The sequence below is a fragment of the Sturnus vulgaris genome, chromosome 2 (genome assembly GCF_052056855.1).
Source record: "Sturnus vulgaris isolate bStuVul1 chromosome 2, bStuVul1.hap1, whole genome shotgun sequence".
Classification (NCBI taxonomy): domain Eukaryota; kingdom Metazoa; phylum Chordata; class Aves; order Passeriformes; family Sturnidae; genus Sturnus; species Sturnus vulgaris.
In genome coordinates this window covers 42,223,095-42,248,215 of record NC_142244.1, presented here as the reverse complement: position 1 = coordinate 42,248,215, position 25,121 = coordinate 42,223,095, and the positions used below count along the sequence as shown (strand labels likewise).

Genomic DNA, 25,121 nt, shown 5'->3' with positions numbered 1-25,121 from the left:
CCAAACTGTGAGGAATAGTTAGAACTGGGGAAAAAAAATTACAAACACCCTTAAATCTAACAAAAAGGTTAACCAAAATGGCACAGTGATGCAAGGTACTAACCATTTTATTTGGGTAAATTTAATTATGTGATTTCTAATATGGACATATGTATAACTTACAAAAACTTGTCATTTATTTATAGTTCAAAACAAATTTATTTTGAAATATGAGACAGATTTCTTAATTTTGAAAATATTAGTATATTCATAATTTTGAAAAATTATCTGAGCAATCTTTAACTTCAGAGGGTAATTTCAGCTAACCCATTTCTATGACATGTTTTGTACCAAAAAATTTTCACTTTTTAATAAGCCAGTTTCTCAAATGGTTACTAAACCACTACAACTTTTTAGCACGTACTGATTTTTCATCAGATCAGAATAAAAGCGAACTCAGCAAGAAAGCAATATCCTGAGACCATACTGGATAAATCCAGAAATCCATCTCTGTCCCAAAATATAATCAGTGTTACATAATCTACAATCACTAGAAGAAGATAAATCAGCACCTGTCAACTAATGAGGAAGGGTTATCATTACATTATTCCATAGTAACAGCACTTTCTCCTTTCCTCAAAAATCACTTTTAAAAACCTGCTTTAAATACCTATTTGAAAAGACTGCTGTTATAAAATATAAATCCCCATGCTAAAAAATCTCTTAAGATTCTTTCTCTAGAACCACATTCTAACATGAAAGCAGTAAAACTGCATGCTTTATGAAAGATAAAAATACTTTACTCTGGCAGTTAAGAAAAGGGCTTGTTCTGGGTCAGTCATTCTGTTTTTGTTGACACAGCAGAGGCAGTGTAAGGAAAGATCTGCCAGATGCTTCTGAACCACTGTCACAGGAGAGGAGGACACATTCCCAAATTTTGAAGTTCACCAGAGGTCTGGCCCCAGTCCACGGGTCGGCTCTTTACTGCAAGGGCACTTATCTATTTTGCAACTTTGCTTTCACGTCAGGCAGCATCGTCCTCTACCCTTGACCACACACCCTTAATCTTAGATAAATGTACAAGGGAGCCATTGCACATTCTTCCTTACCATTCTCCATGATTTCTTCTCTGTTTCCTCCTCCACTGCTTCCTTTCGCACCCTGGTTTAGGTGTGAGCAAGTGAGCCCTGTGAGCCTTGCACCCAGAGCAGGCTACAAGACCTGCAGCACACAGCAATCTTACTATGCAGTATTTCTATAAAATATCCATCATTCCTGTTCCCACCACCACCATTGGTCACCATGATCCCTCTAGAGAGTGCTCCACAGAATTTTGCTGTTTGCTTAAAATAGATCTTTGGACTATACCAGTGCTGTCAATTTTGATTAAGCAAAATACCCTAGAGGTCTAAAGAAGAGCAGAAACTACAACCAGTTCAGAGTGCAAATCTCTCCAGCTGCAAAAAAAAAAACTTCTCAGCAGTAATCATTTAATCATGCTCAGGTGGAGAAAGTGGTCACCCTGATTTTGCCAGAATGAATATGTGAACGAAGCTTGTTCTGCCTGAAATTTTCTTTATTAGCACAGTAGTGGTCTCCTGTCTGTATTGTTTTTAGGTGCTTCTCTCGACTTCTTTTACTTTCTTTGGTTTCTCAGCTAAAAGACTGAGATAACTGCCCATGGTCCTACTTGCCTGGCACTGCCAGAGGAAGAAGGGAGTGATTTAATAACTTAAGGTTACAGAAATGTTTTCAGCCAAAACAACAATCAAATTCCAAAGTTCTCTGAGATTTGATTCATGGTGTTTACAAAACTGTGGTTCTGTGACCTCCACTTGTCATTGCAATCATAAATAGCTGGCTGTCTCCATCTGTTCTTTTTTTTGTTTCCCATTCTCCACCCTCTGTCTCTTACTTCATCCTTAAATCATACGTTCTAAGGAACAGAGACCATCTTTTCACAATAATCAACAGTGCAGAACTATGTGTGAGCTGGTAGGCTCTTCTCTAACACAAGCAATGACTACTCGGAACAGCAGTGGAAACTGAAACACCCTCTCAGTTTGCAAATGCGATGCTTGGAATTTAGCATGCCATTTTAAACACCATTTTACCAACTTGAAGTGTGGGGTACTTAAGTTTAATGGAACAAAAAAAAATGAATACTGTAAGAAAAGCATCATCTCAAAATACAGTATGCTCTAGTATTGAAGAAGGCACCTTATGTGAAGGCAAAAATCCCTGTCATTGCATATTATTACATCCAAATGTAAGAAATTCCAAGGTGTTTGGTATAACCAGCCATAGAAAGCTCAAGTAAAATTTTCATTGTGACCAGTTTTGCTCACAATTGGTTATATAACCAATATATTAGTAAGGACAGAGAGATTTCAGACAGAAAGAAGTTGTTTAAATCTTTTATTTGAACATATAAAGAGTAATGATCAAATTTTGTTTTAATAAGTTAAATTACACAAAAATCAAGAGGGGGAGGGGAATGTAAAAGCCTTTTAACAAATGAAAACTACAGTCAGCACTAGTTTTAAAGTTAAGCTACTGGCAACCATCCATATCTAATAAAAGCAATTTTACCAACACTCCCCACCAAGAACTTTATTTGCCTCCCCCAATATCCCCATGTGCTTAAAAAGTAGCCATGAAAATTCCTAAGCATGTTGTATAGCTAAAATATAAGACACCAGTTAATGAACTATGTACCCCTAGACCTGAATGGGAAAGTATGTCACATATGCTTAGATAACATCAGAAATAGAAAAGTCATGGGAAAGGAACTGAGAAACTACATTAGCCTAAGAAATCTAAGATAAAAATCTAGCCCAGACCTCTAAGGGCACAGGTCTTCGAGGTCTTTCACATGACCAAATTATTTCATCATTCACAGTGTTCAGGGGTAATTCAGTCTGGGACTGCTTATTTAGTAAACAGCTTTCTTTTTTACAGGCCCATTTCACTTTGCTGAAAATGCTGCTATTCTGCACTGCTTGGACATGTGGGAAAAAAGTGGTAGAGGCTGGAATATTTCTGATCTATATAATCTCAAAGGAAGTGGATGACCTCAGCAGCTGACATCCTGTGCTGGCCTCTATCTACCTGTCTGTGGTTTTTATAATTTCTAGGCAGAATTCCAAGACAGGAGGTTTGTGTAACATTCTTTCATTTGGCTTTTCCTTTTGGCTTACCAGAAACCACATCCCAACCTCAGTACCATGTAAGCTGGGCTTGTGTGAACTCAAAGGCTATTTCTGGAGGGACAGAAGCAGCACAGAGTAGAGGGGATGGTAAACTTTAAATACAGAGTTAGGGTGAGAAAAAACCCCACTGCATCATCTGGTGTCTGCAAAGACCATAACTATGCTAAGGACATTGGATGAACATAGCTTGTTAAGAAAAGAAGAAGTTATTGTACTTACAAAGAACTTATGCTTATGAACATAATATTTGATTATTTACCAGGTACCAGCATTTGTGTCTGTCTTGTCAACCATTTGCTTTTGGGTATTTTTAATACATAATACATGTTGTTAATATTTTGTATATATCCCCAAATATGCTGGAAGAGTCACAGATTTTAAGAATGTGAAATAAGCCCTCTAAATTCAGTATTGCTGTGCAACAGGCCAGTGATAAGCAGATACAAAAGAGTATCAGGGAAGGCTGGGAGAATACTGAATCACAGCAGATATGCAAATTTCACAATAATAAGAAAAATTAAATAATTTCAGAGATCAATATGTAAAAATTCATCTTCTATTTTCATTATTTTAACAATGAAAAAACTCCCCATGTGATCTACATTTTTCGTATGGTTGAAACATGCAAATCTAGAATTAAAATTACATTTTAAAATATATTAAAGCTCTATTTCAAAGAACACTCAGGCAGACCTGCTTTCTCTTTTTCTCTTGTGTACCTTTTCACACATCTTTTTCCTGTGTTGGTCTTTCAGGGTCTGAATCTGTGTAGCTGAAATTAGTTGAACTTATGTTGTTGGCTCCACTGAAGCAGGTTATGACTCCAAACTCTCTCTGTCTAAAATTGTTCTGATACCTGTACCTCTTCTTTTTGCCAGGATCTGAATAGAAACAATACCTTCACATGAAAAGTCCTTTACTCAAACAGTAAATCTTGGAGAACCACCATCAGCCCTGGGATGAAACAATCCTTTATTCTGTTATGCAAATAATTTAATGTTTCTAACCTTTACAGATAGAATATGTAAACTGCACCTCCTTACAAACAGGGTCACCTTCATTCCCTCAATTAAGTATGAAATAAATGGCACAGTAAGAAATGTAGGAATGTCAGTTTGTGTATATTCTGGTATCCTCTTTGTAGTACATGCAGGTTGGGTTAACCAGGCAGGTGTTCTCTTCGTTCATTATACTTTAAATACTTGCTTTTTGTATCTACAATGCAATGAAAACACAAAAGAAGGCTTTTAAGAGCCCTTCATCAAGCCAGGCAAAAAATGAAGGCTAAGTTAAAGCTGAAAGGCTTTTGCAGGTACAGAGACTCTGGTATACAGCATGGTAAGAATTTAGTGCACATGCACTAACAAGCAAATGAATGCTTTTGCCACTACAATTCTTTCTAAGAGTCTCCTGTTTCTGCTGCCACAGATTGAATATATTGAAGAACCTAAGCACAGTTTTGTGGGTGGAACTCCATCCACTCTCAGCAATTTTAACAGCACAGCTATTCCAGTCACACATCATGACTCATCACATTCCTCCTGGCAAAAGACTGTACTCCAGCTAGAGAAATGCTGCCAAGAGGTTATGTTTGATTTGTGACCAAGAGAAAAGAAACCACGCAGAAGTTCAAGTAAATTCTCCAGGAAATATTAAAATGGAGGTAGAAAACTCTGAAAGTAGGATGAAATACCCCTCCCCTCAATGCACAAAACTACTGAGTTTCATTACACGGTTCCTGAGGATGCTAGTAAGTTGTGCCTTGTTTTGCTCTTGCTCAAAATTCAGCACATCAACATGGTCAAGTTATGGCCAGCATTATCTAAATGTTGACATCATTCAAACAGAATCTCTCCAGATTCTCCATGAATCAAGCAGATTCCTCCAGGTGTAGGAATGCCTCACCCTTATACCAGCACCAGATAAATATCAAACCCTATTTATTCCCAGTCTCTTACTTCAACACAGAAGGATGTAATTTATACTCTATGTGACTTTGAAAGACCAAGGTATTTCTGAAATCTTAATGCAGTGAAAATAGAATAAACTGAGTTTTACTAGAGTGAAAGTGGATCAAAGGAGAGGTGATTTTCACATAGTGATAATGAACCTTAACTACATGCAGCCTTGTACCCTTCTACTATTAGACTGTATATACTTTAGGCACTGAAGATAAAAGATTTTAACTTATATATACAAAGGGCAAGGTAAACTACACATTTTATCAACTGTTGGGTCTTTTAAATAGCAGGGACGAGAGTTCCCAAAGGCACTGCTGACAACATCATGCAAGTCATCTAGTAATTGTGATTCAGCTTACAAGACACACAAAGAAAACTTTTGTATATGAAACATTATTTCAGAATCTCACAAGACCAGAAAGCTCTCAGTGTTTCAAAAAGAGATTAAATGTTAACTCCGTTGGTCTCTTTTGTCTGAAATTCACTCTTTCTATGAAATTCAACACCACACAAAGAGCCAGAATCAGGATTAAGGATCTCATAAACCCCATTTAATTCCTTTAAAAGGCTTCTGTGCAGAAATGAATTGCAGTCTGAGAAAAGTTGTACTATTCACAAAAGTAGGAGGGTGGGCTTTAGAATTACTATGAAAACTCTGTGCTCCAGCAAACTTTTTGGAAACACACTTCTTTTAAATGGAGATGTATGTTCTTTAAAATAGGCATTGAAAATAGAATCTTAAAATGCTTTCTCTTAAAAAATTATATCTATTAAAGTCAATTTCCCTGTTGCTACTGACAACAGAGTGATAACAACAAAATGACAAGAATCAGGTCAAAGTCAGCCAGTACCTACGAGGGCTTTTGGGCAGGCTTACCATTTGTGGGGATTCTCCCTAAAATTAGGGTAATGGTCTTCCATTGGTAAGAAATAGGAGGCAGAGATATGCAAGATAGTGAGTCCCCTGTAATATGCTCTTCATGTACCCAGCAGGAGGTTGAGTTCAAGGAAGACAGAGAGAAAGAATAAAAGAACAAAAAAAAAGAGTTAATATTCAATTTCTATGCTTCAGGTATAGTCTTACTTGGGGACCTCCCTATGAGTGCTCACAGCTCTTTCTGGTGATAAAACTGTTATTGTGTGGTTGATTTATGTCTCTATTTAATGCATGACATGAATGGACAGAGCAGTGCATTTGGTGAAGGGACAGGGAGTCCCTGGTGATGTAAGCACGCTGTTGAGCTACTGCTAATCTGTCAGAGAGCAAGAGCAACTTTGGTGCCTGTGCCAGTCCCAGGCAGGCTGAACCTCTTTGTAAGTTTAAAAGCAGAGCTTTTTAAGTTGTTTTATTTGTTTTGGGGTTTCTTTTTCTTTTTTCCAGTTGGAGTAAATTCCAGCACTACTATTTGGGCACGAGCCAGCCTAATGCTCAGTATGCCTGGGAGTCATGGGGCCTTTGCAAATGCTGCATGGCTGCAGGAAACTGTCCCTGGGAACTGCAGGCTCTGAGCTTCCCATTGCTTACCTTAGGGAAAGGAGAATACCCCAAGCAGGAAGGGTCTGTTTTGTGGAAGGAATGTTCATATAACCCTGTACATCACTGAACCCCAGAAAAGCTAAAGCTCCAGAGAAACTGCAATGTGAACACAGCAAAGCCAGACAACTAACAGCAGCCAGCCACAGAAGGGGCTACTGAGGGCTGCCACTTAAAATAAAGGATTTAATATAACAATTTCTCTATTATCTAAAATAATATGGGACTGGAATACCCCAGTAAAATAAAAAACTCTGTCTTGGGGAGATGCGGCTGCCACCACATGGCAACTAACTGCACAAACTCAGGAAAAATGCTATGGTACAAAAGAAAATCAACTGCATTTATTTTCTATGAGACAAGAGAGTTTGCTTAATGCGTACAGAACATAGTAAGATACTTAGAGAGGAGTTTTGAAATAAATTTGTCTGTTTGGAAAATTTCTGTTCTTTTGACTGAATTCTGCTACTTAAATCTAAGGTCATACATCACCCCATGCTGCAGATCCTCCTGGGACTGGGGTTCACTTGAAAAAATAATCAGAAAAATCAAGATATAAGCATTGTCAATAGTAAAAACTTTAGTCAGAAGCCAGTATTTGTTTCAACAAGTAGGGATAACTGGAACTCTTCGTGTCATTGAAGTAGAAAAAAAAATGTATTTACCAGATATTTTCTTTAATTACATACAATATTTTCATTGTAATTATGTTATTTCCGTCCGCTGTACTTCAGGAGAGTAATTCCTTCATGCCTTTAGTCACAAGGTGGCGACGTTGGAAGGAAGAAATGAGGGAGACCAGGGACAGATTAGCACCCTGAAATGCTTCCACCACACTTCGGAGAAAATAATAAATCATGGGTAAACTCTGATCCGTATATTTATGTAAAAATTCACGCACTGACTTTAAATGTAAAGCAATTAAAAGAAATGTCAGCCCAGGACTATAAATCCCCTAATGCAGTATAATCCTTGAATTATAACCATTATAATCCTTTCAATATAAACATTCTGGTGGGAATTCAACACACCTGTGCACACCTTTTCACCATATCAAATTCATTATGTAAATAAGAGGAGAAATAATTGTCTTTCCTTTCTAGGATTTCCTCTCCTTATGGTTTTGTGAGCAGCTATTTTTAAAGAAATATATGGAAGCAATTACAAGATCTCGTTAAAAGAACACAAAAGTATTCAGCAGAATGAGTTCCACGGTAACAGCAGTTTTCTGCTACAGACCAAGCAAAGCAGAGAAAATTTAAGACATGAATCTTTTTATTAAAAAGCATCTATAAGCTTACTAGCGCTGAACAGAATCCAGCGTCCTGTTCAAAGAGGCTTTATGCAGAAAACCAGCAGAAGCTCATTATTCACAGAATCATGCAATCGTTAAGGCTGGAAAAGCCCTTTAAGATCATCAAGCCCCACCACCGTGTTCATCACTAAAACCTGTCCTCAAGTGCTACATCCACGCATCTTTTGAACGTTTCCAGGGACGATGGCTCCATCATTCCCCCGGGCAGCCCACTCCAATGCTCCACCATCCTTTCAGGGAAGATTTTTTTCCCGATGTACGATTTAAACCTCTCCTGGCACAACTTGAGGCCATTTCCTCTTGTCTTATCCTTGCTAGGTCCTCCTTTCAGGCAGTTCCAGAGAACGACAAGGCCCCCCGAGCCCCCTTTTCTCCAGGTTAAACACCCCCAGCTGCCCCAGCCGCCCCTCACAAACGCACCGCGTTTGCTCCCAGGGCTGCTCAGGAAGCTGCTGGGGAAGGAGCGCCTCAGGCCAGCGGCGGCCTCTGCCCGCCCCGCTAGCAGGTGCTCCACAAGCAGACTTTTGTCGGGAATGCACCGAGGATGGGGCACAAACAACTAAACCACCACACGACAGGGCTGCCTGAGACTTCCAGAAGGATGCTGAGGCAGGACTCGAACCCTCAACCTCTGGTTCGCCAGCCACTGCACGCCAACGCAAACATAACCCCCCTCCCGACACCCACCACGGCGTGACAGCACTTCCGTAAACATCGCGGCGGGATGAGTGACAGGCGCGACGACCAATCGCGACGCGCGGAGCGGCGGAGGGGGCGGGAAGGCCGAGCGCGGCGGGAAGCGGCGGCGCGCGGGTAACGGCGGGAAACGGCGGCGCACGGGCCGCGCTGTCCCGAGCCGGAACCGCCCCGGAGCGGCCCCGGGAGCGGCAAGGCCTCAGATCCCGTTCCTTCAGTGCGGCCACTTCTGCATGTCCTGAGTAAGGTGTAGCCTCTCGAGAAGTGCGTGCTGAGTTTCGTTTGGTGCCGGTTGCTGCGTGAGTCTCTTAGTGGTGCTAAGTCATAAGCACGTGGAGCAAAGTGTACTGTTCTTCTCCTCTTTCTGTGGCACAGTGTAATAAGTGCTTTGTTCTGCCGGTCTGTATTTAGGTGTGTTGCTACAGCCTTCCGATGGGGGCAAAACCAGCTGTCAAAAGATACGAAACAAGAAGTAGGAGAGCAGGGACGGAGCTGCCGTCATCCAAATCCCGAGTGGATTGGAGACGCACTAGACGGGCGCTCTTACTGCCTGACAGCAATGAGGAATCCTCAGCCAGCTCCGAGGAGCAGGAGGAGTCCACCACGTCGGAAAGCGAAGCAGATGAACGAGATGAACAAGCAGCTACGACGAGCAGTTTTCTTTCAGATGGGGAGGAGAAAGACCGCGCTGGGGAAGTGACAGAAGATGGTGACGATGAGCGCGTCATGCCTGGGAAGAGAAAGAGGCTGGGCACCTCTGTCATGTACGACAGCGATGAAAGTGAGGGCAGCGACATCCTTGTCAGAAAGGTTCCTGCCAAGCGCCGCTGTGTAATGGTTGACGGCGATAGTTCTGAAGAAGAGCAGCCTGATAAAACATGCCCTGCAGAGAATGTTTCTGCTAGTAAGAAACAGAACGTACTTGAAAAATTGAAAGAACTTGTAAGACAAAGCGCAGCTCGGAGATCCTGCAGCAGTGCAAATTGTGAGGTGGGGGTTTTATCTTTGAAATTTAATTGGAGAAAGTATTTAATGTGAGGAAAGGTTAAGAGATAAAAATCAGTGGGATTTTTTTGGCTTTGAATGCATGACAAAGTAGCAGTTCAGTAATATTTTAACAGTCACGTTAACTGGATAACTATTAACTGCTAAAAATCTTTCAAATTACGTTTATCAGGAACCAGAATACCTGCTGAAGTGTCTTGGAGATCTCATGTTAGCTTAATTCCTAGAAGTAGACTGAAGAGAGGTACATGGAGATAACTAATTTAAAGCTGAAAGTAATTGTCATCTGCGGATGATCTACATCTGAGGATGATGTATTCTTTGGAAATGCACGCTTTCTTGTTAATTGAACAAGTGGTGTTACAAGATGGTCAGAAATCTTAGCTGCTGTATGTAGTATTTTGTCTGTGCAACTACTGAAAATTCTTGTGTTTGAAGTACTTTTTAAAATTTAATTAGGATTCCAATAGTGAAGCATCAGTAGAAGAGGAGCCACTCTGTCAATTGCCCCTCATGCCATCAGAAGGTAGTGAAACTGACAGTGGCAGCATAAAAGATTTTATAGTAGAGGAAGAGGAAAGCGATGATGATGACATTGACAACACAGAGCTTGTGAAGAGTGAAAATCAGCCACATCAAAAGCAACCAAATCCATCAAACAGCGAGCTGCTGGCACACTACATCCCACAATGTAAGATCAAAATTAGTGATAATTCTTCATGTATAGCTAGCTCATAGTACTGTAGTAAGAACTAAGGGGCTAAATACAAATGCTAAGGAGTAGGATATGATATTTAAAAGCAGATACCTAAAAGATTTTAATTTATTATGAAAGCATTCTGATTTCCACAGAAAACTTTTACAGTATTTCAGTATCTAATTAAAGAGAGGGTATAACTTGGGGGGGAGAAGGTGAAATCTTATTGCACAGATTTTTTTTCGGTTGGTCTGATTTAGGATGAAGTAGACTGCCTGTGATGCATTCATTCCTGTGGAGACCTGAAAGCGTCAATTCTTCATCCTACAATCTTGTGGTTTATGCTAAGAGCAGCTATGTTAATCTCTCCAAATTCTGTTCTCACTACGAGTTTGTGGCTTGAGATTTTATTTTTTGGATTTTTTTGTTTAGTTGTTTTTTTGTTTTGGGGTTTTTTTATGTATTTTTATTCCGTGGTGGTAAGACTTGGGACCAGAGGTCTAGAGGGGTTTCTGACTTCACTGGCCAATTTCAGCCAAATTACACAGAGCAAGAAAACTATTCAAATTGTTCTTTTATGAAAACCAGTTTCTGGATGTAGCAGAGAGATTTGAAGCAGAATCTTATGTGAGTTATTTTCTTCCATATTTTGTTATTCAGAATGGACAATCAGTGCTAGTGTAGGTAGTCACAAGCATTTGTGGTCCTTCTTCCCCAGTGAAAACCTTTAGCAAAACTGTATTTGAAAGAAAGAAAAAAAATGAACACAGCAAACAAAATACAAGCAAAAAACTCATGACCACAACAGCCTGGCCGTCTCTGATTTACGTTATTTTCTGCTAGTAGTAGAACAAATTATTCACTTCTCTTAGTGTTTGTAGTTCTTGCTGTGGACTCTTCTTGCTAGAAGCACGTGTAACTTTACGATGCTAAAATTCTATAGGATCACTGGGGTGAGAAGCACAATTTAAAGCCGATATCCTATGGGTATGGATGTTGTCCATTGAAATTATTTCTTAATCTGTATTTAAATAACTTTAAAATTCTAAACTTCCAACACAGGAGAAGGAGAATTCTTACACGACTTCTAACATGGCTTTTTTTTTCAGATTTTTTTCCTTCTTTTGGTAAATTTTGATTGTATTGCTTTCTTCCCAGTATCTCGCTGTGATCATTACGTACATTTCAAAAGAATAGTAAAGGCTTTCCTCATAAATGCAATTGATGACAGTTTTCTGAGCTCATTATATGGTAAGTAAATTGCATTAAATATATATATTAATGCATTCAAAGTTATACAAAGCCATTTATTCTAGGGAAGGGTGTTTCTCCTGATTAGAGTATAGAACTGAGGGTCCTGAAACCTCTGGTTTTCCTGCTATATAACTTTGGTGAGAGAGAGCAGAGGAGACTCTATCTGAAAATGATACAGTAATCTTGGAAAAATGTGTAGACTTAATTCTTGAGCACAGAAGGCTTGAAATGCCTTCTTGAGATGTAGGAATGTGTTTTTGTGTTATTAATCAGTAGTAACCTTTCCAGCATGAGAACCAAATTAGTTTCAAAGCAGATATCTCAATGAAAACATTGCAAGGTCAGCTGGTTTGTCAAAATCTCTTGTGCTTCACATCTTTTTTTCTTGGGAATTTGATAGATAATGAATGCTTTTAGTTATGGAGATGACTCTATATCAGACTTTTTTTCTTTGTTTTTAACACATCAGATAAATAAGCTTCAGCCGCAGTCAGTACTTGTCTTATTCTTTCTGAGGAAGTGCTTTTTGGCATTTGGCCTAGTGGAGCTGAAAAACAGCCTCACACATAGTTTCATAAGCACTGTAAAGATGGGATTAAGGAGAAGCATCTCAGTGTCAGATTGTGGAAGGAGTCAGTAAAGTGGAGTGGAGGTTCTGGTGTCATCAGAAACTAAGAGGGAATGGAGAAACTGAAGTACACCACAGACCTCAGAATAAAGTCTGTATACTCTTGAAGCTAAAAATGTCTTATCTACCACTGCTAGTTCTTTCAGGTGTTTGGTTTGGTTTGTTTCAACAAGTAAAAACAAGCCTTTGAAAAGTAATAAGTAAACACTGCCAGATTAATGTTGTAATAGCTTCCTTCTATTTCAAATTATATCTGCCCAATAAAATGTAACACTTTACTGCCAAGTTGCTGGAATTAAATGAGCTCTGCAGGTGAGCTGAAGGTTGTACATGAACATTGTATGAACATAGCTTAGCATTACAAAAATCTATTTTTGTAACGTAGAATGGATTGTTCTGAGTTAATGGAAGTGAATCTCTTCATTAGTTTTGACTCAAGAGCAGCTACTGTAGTATTGGAGTTCATACTTGACTTTTATTGGGAGGGGGTTTGTTTTTTGGTCTAGCACAGCCTCTTCAAGCTCATACGGCAAATGTGTGTGTAAAGTGAATATAGAAAAACAGTTAATTGCCATTATGGCTATAATGACAATTAACTACGTTTATATAGAAAGCTGGATAGCCAATGGTCCTTCTCAGGTCTGCCATTTTTTGGATAACAGCTTTGCTAGAAGGCATGGGAAGGTAGCTGAATTAAGTTTTATGTCTGTACACACTGAAATTCCAGGGCAGTGTGCATTGGCCTGCTTCTAGGGAAGTCCTGTTTAATTCCTGGAGTCTAGCATGTATTTGGGAAACAGTAATAGCAGTAGTTGTACTCATCCTCATGTTTTTTTATTTATTTTGCTTGAGTAAGTATTTGGAAGTACTTATGCTGCCTAACTCAAGGCACCTGACTCTGCTACTGAAGTAAAGGTCAGTTTCACTGTGATCTTTATAAGTGACAAAGAGATTTGTCAAAATTTCTGCTCTGAAGTAGCTCAGAGCAGTTTGTTTTCGAGGATTCCAACCACTTCCCTTATATATTTTGAACAACTTAAACAGATTGGTTGAAAAGCACAACATTCCCCCAGATGCTTCCTCCTTTTCCGTTTTTTTAAATGGGATTGAGTGAATGGATCTACATTTGGGATGAGAGCTTTTGACCTGTTTGTAGAGTTTATTCATGTACTCCTTTTAAATAATAAAATTTATCCCTTTATCAGGGTGCATGGATCACTTTTATGGGTAACAGCAGCAAATGTATTCAATAAGGGTTTAGTAAAATCATTCATAGTTCTTAGCATGCAGAGGCATAATGTCCTTGAAAGTTTTATCTAAAAAAATTGTACAACGTAGGGCAGTCAGCAAATTAGTAATGATTCTCACTGAACAGATGGAACGAGACAAAAGAGGTATGCACGAGATATGCTGCTGTCTCTTCATTATTTGGACAATCGCTTCATTCAGCCTCGTCTTGAGAACTTAATCTGTAGAAGTCGGTGGAAAGATCGATACAAGGTGTGTAGATTCTACTTTAAATGCTGAAATTCTCTGTAAAGGTGCAACAATCACTATAATTGTATATCTTTTTAATAGCAACTATTGTTCTTTACCTTAAATATTTTGTTTGGGTGCTTATATAAATAGCAGAAATATTTTACATGTTGATAACCAGACAAACATTCAGGTTATCAGAGCAGAATCTGTTCTCAGCTACCTAAATATGTTTCCTGCTAACTTCACCAGATGACATTTGAAGATTTTTTTTGTCATTTGCTAAATGTTCTAACAAAATTTTTTCCTCCTCCCACAAAAAGATAAACAGTATGTTCATCATGAACCTTCTACTACTACTACTACTACTACAAAAAATGAAGTCAGTATAGAGCAATTAGTTATTGTATGTACATTACTAGAAGAGTATTAGTGTCATGGGTGTGATGATTTAATAATCACTGTAATAACGAAATTTGGATCTCTTTGATTTCTCTTGGACTAATTTTGTGTGAGTACGGAGTACTCAGCAGCCTGTTTGAGGCATCATTAATTTAACAGGGATTCTTGAATGTTTTTTGGAATCTGTTTTTCAGGAGCGTGTGGATTGTTACCCAGATGTTCGCATAAGCTTGAAAAGTACAGAAAATATGTCTTGTCAGGCCTGTGAAATGAAGCGGTATTGTAAGTTCAATGTGTTGCTCTCTGGAAGGCTTTATAATAGTAAAACTTTGGAAGTGGATGACTTCATGTCAAATGATAAACAGGTAATTTCAAACCAGCACTCTATTTTTAAGTTTTAAGTTTTTCTTTTATCAAGAAAAATAAATCAGATGTTTTTCTATGACCTTTGGTTTTGCCTGCATCACAATGACCTGTGTGCTGTTTCCTCCCCAAATCTAGCCCTTAATGAAAATGTCTTTTACCGTTGTGTGTGCCTATAATGCCCTTAAGACTTTACCAGCAGGAATCTTGCATTGATTTGTGGAAAGAAACTTGTAAAAGTAACTTTCTGTATGAGGGACAATCATTGCCATTGAATGATTGTTTTCCATTTTGTTGCAAGTAAAGTTTGTTCACCATTGGGTCGCTACCTTTGCTAATTCTGTGCCTGCTCTGCCTCTAGCACTTAGAGGGTCTGTGCTCACTCCAACAGTTCGTGTTGGTTCAAACATTGAGTGAAACAGTGCAATGGTCATCCTAGTAACCCACGTGTGACCTTGTCAGAATTTACTGCTTCATTCTTCAGATTTTTCCCACATATGCTATTTCCCACATAGCTATTCACTCGGGACAAATTATCTTGGCATCTCAGATGCACTGACACTTGAAGTTGCTGATCTCCTTTCAAGAAAACTTATTTCTACCTACATCAATACATTTTATTAGAGCCTTTTCCTCATTACTGCATTATCAGAATTACTTGTCCAAACTAAAGAACATTTCCATTTAGGTAGTCTTGCATCTATTTCTCTCCCTCGGTTGTTACTTCTAGAACATTTTGGATTAAATTTTTGGTTTTTTTTTCTAAAAAGCTCTTTCATGTTGTTACATAATATTCCATTGGGCAGTCATTTAGGTGACTTGAGAAGTCACCTAAAATAATTTAATAATAGTTTAATACAATTTTATTTCACACCCGAGCCTTTTGAAAACCTTGACTCAAGAACCTGGGTGTTTCTATTATTTAGAGATCTTCCTTCAAATTTACAGCTACACATAATTGTTATGATTAGGTATGCATATGACCTTCAGTAATGCAATCCATGACCTCTAATGATAAATTCAAAGCACATGATTTTTCAAAGAATAAAATATTGCTACAGTTATTTACCAAGCTGATATCCAAGTTCTGCCTTTCTTCCCTTTCAGGAGACACAGATGGTATTTTATTTGTGAGTGTAAAAGAATTTTTGAACACAGCTGAAGTTCCTCACAGTATTTGTTGAAAATAAGAAAGTTTCAGAACAAGGGGTTTTTTCAGTATATTTGGTCATGAGGTATAATAGGATGTCTTAAGCAGAAATAAAGTGAAGCCCTTATCAAACAGGGAGCATACCTTACTGAAGCTCAAACCTGTATTGTTTGGATGTTTGCAAATTCTTTAATTTACAGATTTGAGAGGTATTACTATGTTTATCATTTTGTCATCACACAGGACTCTGCATGTAATGCAGGAGCTTGAAAATCTGTGCCAGAGTTTTTCTTATATTACACAGCCTTCTGAGCAGCAGTTGCTAATACTCTGTTTTGAAAATATGCATGTGCATGATAGTCAAGAAAGCTAGGCTTTTCCAGCAAATCTTTTCTCCTTTTAAATCCTTTTTTTGCAGGAAAACAGCAAGTTCTCTGCAATCATCCCAGCACTGATAGTCCAGTCTGTTATAGTCATTCTTCCTTACATACAAATCACTAATTTAAAAATACTGAGTTTTTCAATGGGAAGTGTGTGCCTTACCTAAATAATTAGTGAACTACCACAAAAATTTAATCTTTACCTAACTTTCAGCTCAACTGTGGAAATAACAATAGCAGTTCCCTCACTGCTGACCAAATGTCATCCTGCATAAAGTGTTGGCTGTTTCTCACTTTGGAAAAAACTCGAAATATCCTATGCAATACTGAACTTGCTAGTTCATTTTTGTCATCTTCAGCTTAGCAGTACAAAATGAGAGCTTTTTTTACCCTGTGTACACCAGCATCTGGGGATGTCTGCTATGTGCCTGCTCAATATAGCTCTCAGTGGCTGTTAAGCAGACTCAGGAGAGAAAGTAATTGAGCACTTTCCAGTCATTTTTGATAGTGTCTTGTAATGCAATATTTGTGTTCTTATGGTGACCTGCAGTTTAGGCTGCTAAAAGTACTGTTCTCAAGTTGTCTTTAAAGCTCTGCTGGCAGTGCATTGCGCAACTTGTCCTGCCAATTTAGAAAAAAAAATTATAAAAGGAGAAAGGGCTCACAGAGCTACATAAAGCTGCTGTTTCACAAGCTTAATTGACTGATAGAGAAGGCAGTTCAGCACTGACAGATCAAATTGAACGGAAACACATAGTTGGACTATTTTCTATAGATTTGTTTGAAAATACCCAAGGAAAGTGGATGTGAAGAGAACAAAAACAGACCTCCAACCTCCTTCTGCATAAAACTTTCCTTTTCTCTCATCTCTGAAGTATTCTGTTTTGCCAGTAGAAAGAGAAGAGAAACAGCTGTTCCAATTTTGCTTAGGCTTGCAGTGATTGTTCACTGTCTAGGTGCCAATTCTCATTTCCCCCTGATCAGGGAGAATTGCAAGGTTTAGAGATACAAGTGTCCCCCAAACTTCCTTGCTCCTTGTGTCACCTGGATTATAAACTGTTTTCTACTCTCAGTCTTGGTGTTCTAAGCATGTTTATAAACATGCTTAGAGGACATGGATTTAGTCACTCCATGTTGTGTTATTGTCCAGCCATGCTCCTACATTCCATACAAAGTGATTTAACACAACTTTGGCTGATAGGGCCAGCTTGAGTAGATAAGTTAAGCATTAACACAGAGGGACTGAGAATTACGAGGGGAAAAAATTAGAGTGAGTACAGTACTGAGATTCTTTCCAAAGCTGCATTCTGAAATAGCATTGTATTTTTAGACTATCTTTCTTGCTTAAAAACACAATACATGGTTACATTTATACGATATTTAGCTATTTGCCTTTGGCATTTCTCCATGTCGCACATAAATAAGCTATGAAACGCACTGCCACAGGATATTTTGGAAGGGAAAAATAGTATTGACAGGTTCTTGGGAAAGGTTCTTTCATGCTATAGAACATGAGATTTGGGATGATACAGACGATCTTAACTCTTGACTGCCAGAAAATGTGTACTAATCTTATGATCACTCCAGTGTTTGTGCTGGATCTTACACTAACTTCCTACATATCTCCTGCTAGCTGTTGTCACAGGGGAGAAAACTGGGCCATCAGTTTGATGCAAGATGGTATCTCCTATTTTATATCACATAATGTTCCAAATGCCACACCTCATTGCTTGGGATACTTGAAAAGTTGTGCAATGCCCTACGAAACATTGCAGCTCAGTTCTTCATTGCTGCAGTATTTGAAATGGTGCTTCTGGAAATTTGAATTAATCAAGGCTCAGCATTAGTTGGTAGGTCTTGCATTTCAGAAACACCTGCAGCACCAAACATAAGCCTTAGCTTTTCAGTTTTGGGGATACTAGAAAATGGAGCTGTATATAGCTACAACATACATAATCAGTAGAGAATTAAAATATAGTAGTATGCATTTTTTTATCTCAAAATGTTTAAAATTTCAGTTAATAACCATTTACTGTAGGTCAGATCAAAAGTTCTTATAAGTGAGCATGTCTCTTTTGACTTAACTGATACTATGCCTGGTGATATCCACTGAGCTGCTGGTTACTATATTTAAGAAATTAAGATATATTCATATAGTTAAAAAAATATAAAACTAATATACATAAAATCTGTTTACATAATGCTTAAAAATACACTTTTCTGTTACTTTCATTGTTGACAGATAGAGCTAGTGCTAGGTTGCACAAGTAGATCAGGTGTTTTGGGGAACTGCTCACAGATGCAAATATTTGGTCATGCATTCAGAAAAGTTTCCAGAAAATGTGGGTTGTAAGCATTAATTAAAACTTAACCTTCTTGTCATTTGAGAGTATTCAGACTATTAGCAATAAAAGGTATCACTTTTGTGGCTCAGAAGAAATAGTTTTGCAACTTAAAATTTGATTGATTCTTATGTATATGTATGTATATATGCATGTGAAGTAAAACAGCAATGCAATTGCAGCTTGCATTACTAACACAGAGAACTTTAGCCATTTACATACTTGCTATGGAAAAGTGTGACAAGACATCAGTCCAAAACAACGTTGTCCTTGAAGGATAAGTTGATGAGTGTTTGTTTTTTGGTTGGGTTTTTAAATTTGTTTTTGGGGTTTTTTTGGTTTGGTTTGGTTTTTGGTGTTTTTTGTGGTCTTTTGCAGAAAAATGAAATCAATTTCTTTACATGTCTATAAATTACATTGCTTTTTAGAAAACCTGACTCCCAAAAACGAGACAGATGTAGATTTCTTACCTGATGGGCTTTGTCTCCATGGGTTGAAGTAGAATTCAGTGTACCTGTGGGTCATTTAGAGAGAATAAACTCTTCTGACTTGCCATTGTATCTACTGGAGCTGCTGTTCAGGTAGATGTGGAATAAAACATTCTCTTGTGAAATGCAGGGTGTGCTTAAAGGCAGGTGAAAATTGAGTCTTGCTCCCTCCCCCCATCTCCAATGTCACATATTCTTAGTGACCACTTAGGATAGTATTTCCATGGTAGTGCTGATAGATGATAATAAATCTATTCTAATCCGTGCTCTGATTATGTAGTAACAGGCACATTTTACTATTTGTTTACCTATAAATACTGCTGTGAAAAAAATGTGAAATAAGGCAGTTCCATTTTTTTCTGCATGGCAATCATAGAAGTAAAACTGGTAATAACTGGCAGATGCAGAGGCTTTATTTTCTGCAGCATCATAGCTTAACTATTCCTCCCAGACAGTTGCAGATTAATGTTTGTATTGTATAAAACTTCAAGTTTGGATTTTATTTTTTTAATTCAACCTTTCCATTTATTAAGTAAGTGCTGTGAGGTGTATGCATTTCTTGAAGTAGTATTGAATATTATTCAGTTTACAAAATGTTAAAACTGGTATTTCATCTCCCTAGGAAGTACTTACATATTAAGCAAAAGTAAGCAAATAATTCCTCTTCCTCTGCTTTCACAATATGATGTTTGTCTAAATTGTTAGTGATTTTGTAACAAAGTTCCACCAGGAGATAGGAAAGATACACGCAATTACGAGCATAATTGTGTTTGCAAGAAGACCACACTGATAAGCTGCAGTTGCTTGGACTTGCTGGATGCCTGCTTGCTCAAAAATCCTTTTGCTGTGGCTATGAAAACTACATGGGTTTGTGTTAATTTTATGTATGTAGTGTCATTCTGTTTATTTCATTATTAAAAAAAAATTCCTGGATGGAGTGGTTAAATCTTACTAGATTAGCCCACCAATTCTGTATATTGTTAAGATAATCATGGTTCTATCTAAGGGAATGATTTGTTCATTCTGGCCTAGGTTTTGAAGGTTGGTGTGGTGTGTGCAAATCGTACAAGAGTTTATCACAGCTTGAAACACTTCAAGTACAAGTTATACATGGATTGCAGCTCTGTTGTTGGATTGGATGGTGTTGAGGACGAACCAGTCAAAGACACTGTAGAACGGCTTTTCAGCCACTTGGAAGAGAGTGGATGGATTCAGAAGGTATGATTGGATTATTCCCTGTATTCTTTTCCAAGAAGATGAAAGTAACTTAGATAAAATGTCTGATTTAATCGATCAGTTCTGAGCTACCGGCCATCAGTAATACAACTCAGCTCAACCATTCCCCCATTTCTGCTGACCCAGTGTTTCAAACAATGGTGTGCTGCTGTGCTCACACAGAGTTTGCATCAGCTTTTGACATGAAGCTTTTTCACAGCTGCGTGAACTCGGGGCTGTGGTGTTTCATTTGAAAGCAGCAACACAACAAACTTGAGCTGTAACTTAGAAAGATGGGAAAGATGTATATAAGGCATAGCAAAAATATTTTAAAATTCTGTTTAGACTGAAGAACTTTGAATTGTTCAGAACCACTTCATGAACTATTTTAAGACAATTTGTAGTACAATTGCATTTAGTATTCTTTTAGATATAGCTTCTAAATTGTTATTGACATGCTTGGTCATGTGTTGAACAAGAAAAAGCAGTCTTTACATAATACAATTATTAAATATTGATAAATTGTACACATTTTATTTCATTCACAGAGATACAGTGATCTTGAAGATTGTATGGAGGATGCAGACAATTTTCAAGAAGAGAAAATTGGTTAAGAGGTCATGTAGCTCATTGAAAGACATCTTTAAAAATGTGTGAATGGCCAATTTCTTCTGTGTGCACTTTATCTCTGCCTGGACTTTGAGATTTCTATGTAGGCTGTTAAGCTAAATTCATATGCCTTTAAATTACTGTTTGAAATATGCTGCATCTTTTTTTCTTATCTGTGTCAATATAAACCCAAAGTTTTACCAAATCAGTCCTTCCAGTCTTACTGCATTAAGCACTTTAAGTTTCCTACTGTTAGAAATATCAGTTCAGTATCTATTTACTTGTGAAATAAACCTTCCACCTATTTACATTGAGCTGCATTGTAGACAGCCTAGGAGATGCTGGGATCTTTTGAAGTGGGAATATTTGGAAAGTTAAGGCTTTGTTATATGAGAAGTTAGGACTTGCATCTTACTTCCTTATAGCTCATTATGTGCAAGTAAGTCCAGTCAGTTAGAATGATAGTTACAACAAACAGGACCCAAATGCAAAGATCTATTTCTCCTCTGAGGAATCAGTATAGACAGTTGCAAGGCAACAGAGGAAATATTCTGCAGTCCTGACTGCATTTGCAGCACCGTAGTCATTCCTCTCTTGAGAAAGTAGGTGATGAGTCACAGTATGGGCGTCATACAGACTGAGTCTGGCTTAGCCATCTAAATGAACACATGGGACCACATTGCTGTCTCTGATAAGCAGCTGGGGCAATTTACTGAGATTTTAAACATCAGGTTACATTATGCAAATGTGCAAATACATAATGGCAGCAACTTGGAGTACCTGCAATCCTAAGAGAATGGTTTAAGATGCCCATGCTAGATAAGCAAGAATTCTTCCAATATAAGTTAACAAAAAGTAGGAGTTAGTCAGAAACAGGGTGCATGGCTTACCAGAATTGCATGAAACCCAAATCAGAGTAGATTTTTCAAGAATTTAGGAAGGGTTAAGTATGGTACTATCCATTCTGAAAAATTGGACAAGAACTGTAAATGTGCACTTGCAGGCCAGAAAGCCAACTGTATCCTGGGCTGCATCCAAAACAGCACGGCCAGCAGGCTGAGGGAGGTGATTCTGCCCCTCTGCTCTTACGAAACTCTACCTGGAGAGCTGCATCCAGCTCTAGGGTCCCAGCACAGGAAAGGCTGGGCATGCTGGAGCAAGTCCAGAGGAGGGTCACTAAATCGATCAGAGGGCTGGCTGTGAATAGGCTGAGAGCATTGAGGTTGTTCAGTCTGCAGAAGGAAAGGCTCTGGGGAACCTTATTGCAACCTTTATGTATTTAAAGGGGGCCTACAGGGAAGATGGAGAGTTTTTATCAGGGCCTGTAGTGATAGGACAACAAGTTTTAAACTCAAAGAAGGTCAGTATAGATAGGACATATATATAGGACATATGGAAGAAATTTTTTACTGTGAGGTTGGTGAGGCACTGGCACAGGTTACCCAGAGAAGGTGTGGATGCCTCACGCCTGGAAGGGTGTTTTGGTTAGGTCAAGATGGGGCTTTGAGAAATCTGGTATACTGGAAGATAACCCTGGCCATTATGATCCATAAAGGTCCCTTCCAACCTAAATTATTCAGTGTTTCTGTCCCTGTATTCTGGGCTGCATATAAAAAGAATTAGATACAGCCTAAGATAAAATGCAGGGCATTTTGAATCCTACATCTTGCTGTATGCACATACTCTATTAGTCTTTTGTGGCTGAACAACTTAGTGAAAGACTGTTAACACTCTTAATCCTTTTAACAGGTTACTCTATCAGCAGCAAAACTAATGGAACCTGATTGCTCATAGATTTGTCCATAAGTTACCACATTTATTTTGCCACTTTACTGGGAACAGATATGCTGATCGAGTAGGCAACTGCTGCCAGGTGTATTGCTTAACAATGAACATCTGCTGCCTTTTTAATATAGATGTACCTTAGCTTTATCATTCACTACCCTTTTTCCAGCATTCATTGTGAGAAATTAACTGCTTTTACTTTTTTAAGGACTTGGAATTCAGCAGTGTTTTATATGCTATTAAGGTGAGTTGGTAGCATCAGTACTCCTTTTTACCACATACAGATACAAGATATACAAAACCAAGATAAAAATTCCCAGTAAAAAGATTGAGGCTTGCTCTCAAGTAAACTTACATTGCTGATATTCTTTCCATACTTTACCTGTGAGTTAGACACATAAAATTCTGAGGTTCCCTATGTCTTGTATCTATCTCCCTGGTTACCAAAGCTGAAGGTTTCCTTCTCTATTCCTTTTCCTCCCTCATCTCTGTTCTTCTGGGAATATTGGTGGGAACACACCCATCAACTTTAAAGTACTCAGGAATCCATCTTGAATATATCTGTTCTAGTTATTGAGACCTCACTTCTTTCTGTTAACAAAATCTCTGTATCATTTGATTTGCTTCTCTAGAACATAACATATATTTGGTGTAACTTTATTCTTAAAAAGGAAAACCATTCTGAAATGAGTTCTGTAGCATGTAATGGAGTATCTCCTCTTAAAGCCTTCCTGACTGGTCCTAATTTTTGCTACCATGTGAATTTTCTGAAAACTCTCAAGACTATGACTTTGCGCTAAAATTTTGTTGTCAAAATGAATGGCTGATCTCTCATTTTACTACATTAAAACAATTCACTACCAAAGTAAAGAATAAGTTTGTGAAACTCTGGCATGCTGATTACAGGTAATACTTAAAGAATACATACAGTTTGATTGAAAATTGAAATGGTCCATTCGACTCATTTTTTTATATCCCAGACCTTGTTTCTCACCTCTTCTTCATCTGCCTAAAAAAGCATGTGCTATCTACAGCTTTTTTTTCCAGATCATTGTTTTTTTTCTGTTGCTAGCAAGGATACAAAAGTATTCTGATGGAACTTCTTGGTAGAAAGCACTTCCATAGGTTTACTAATCTTGGCTGTGGTATCATCGCTGGGTCTAAGAAAATGCCTTAAATTGAAATCACTCATTTCTGTTTCAGTAAGAAACAGATATTTGATTTGGCAGGAGCTGATGTTTTTATGTGTATTGTGTCTCTTAAACTCTGATATTCCCCTCACTGAGATGAGAGGAAGTGATAATATTTTTGTGGCTGTTGTTCTACCTGAAGTGTTTCGAAAAGACAGCAAATGGGAAGTGTCATTACATCACTTTTACATTTTGTCTTCACCACCGGATGTTAAAAAATTGTTCAGAAGAGTAAATATGTAAAAATTAAGATCAAATTTTCCAAGTCTGTCTGCAAGTGCTAGTACAGCATGAAGCGCAAAGAAGACTGTTACCCCTGAGATTTTCTATATATAGAAATAATCACTAAGAATATTTCTAGCAGAAAAAAAATTGTGCAAATATCTAATGATGGGAGAAGTTAGAAATCTGACTAATCTTTCATGCATTTTTTTTCCACGTCAGAAAAGCTGAATGGAGTTAGGAGGTGAGAGAATGTTTGTTCCAGTAAGATATTTAAATTGTTTTTAGTATTAATTTTTGAAGCAGTAGCTCTAATTAAGATAAAGTACCTGTCTTAATAGAACAATGAAGAGAGCTCAGTATGCGATTAGTCTTCGCATGGGTGATTAATGGAAATTACTTTAGTTTCCTATGATGTTTTGATAATCTGCTCTAGTTTAAGTTCTCTAACGAGACGGTGATAATGATGAAGTTCACACAAGGTATTTATGCACAGGACCAGGCTGACTAACACAATGTACTTCTGGGACAGGAGGTTCTTTTTGGTCTATATTCTGTCCAGTTCTTGTAGTGAAGCATGAAAAGAAACGATTTTCTCCCTGTGTCCTTCAGCTTTTGGAAAGAAAGTTGTTTGCTAATAGTAGATAGCTGTTACTGTCACTTTTTCGACAGTGAAGGCTTCTCCTGTTTCCAAAAAGCAGCTATTTTTAGCACTTCAGTAGGCAATTACATGCAATTCCCATGCTTAACTCCTCTAGTTTACATTTATTTGGATAAATAAAGACTTCTAGTTTTACCCTTTTTTAAGTCTGTCAGGATAAACAGAGTGGGCTAGTGTGCATGTGTGCTACACAAAGACTTGTAAATACAATATCATTCCAAGAGAAATATCCAGCACACACAAAGTAGACTTTAATAAGTTGCCTTTCTGATTCTGCTTTGAGAAGAAAGAAATACCAATTTCTAATCTGAATTTGGAGATTAGACAAAAGAATGTAAAAAAGTATTATCTACCAGCCAAGTAATAATATGAGAAATATGTGAAATTATATTAAAAGGACCTGATAATAATTCCATCAGTGGCTCCACTTCCCTGAATAGTTGATGTGAATTTTGTTAATTGTCTAGGTAGTAAGTGGTACAATGGGATTGTTAGGATTTCTTCTCCTGTTGTTTATTAAATAAGATATAAGCACTGTTTCCTTAGATTAATTATTA

The 25,121-nt window shown here is 37.9% G+C and overlaps 1 protein-coding gene across 3 annotated transcripts; it reads left to right on the top strand.

Moving 5' to 3' along the window:
- The first annotated feature begins 8,812 nt into the window (after nucleotides 1-8,812).
- On the top strand, nucleotides 8,813-23,439 carry CCDC82 (coiled-coil domain containing 82). Of its 3 annotated transcripts, none has more exons than XM_014887255.2 (8): nucleotides 8,813-8,996; nucleotides 9,109-9,687; nucleotides 10,162-10,393; nucleotides 11,558-11,650; nucleotides 13,657-13,781; nucleotides 14,354-14,524; nucleotides 19,915-20,100; nucleotides 20,646-23,439. In XM_014887255.2, exons 2-8 carry the CDS (start codon nucleotides 9,130-9,132, stop codon nucleotides 20,709-20,711), a joined length of 1,431 nt encoding a protein of 476 aa, XP_014742741.2. In that variant the 5' UTR covers nucleotides 8,813-8,996; nucleotides 9,109-9,129; the 3' UTR covers nucleotides 20,712-23,439. The 3 variants fall into 3 exon arrangements, with proteins under 3 accessions (XP_014742741.2, XP_088015526.1, XP_088015527.1); XM_088159400.1 differs by having other exon boundaries at nucleotides 8,831-8,944; XM_088159401.1 differs by having other exon boundaries at nucleotides 8,879-8,939.
- Nucleotides 23,440-25,121: the final 1,682 nt, after the last annotated feature.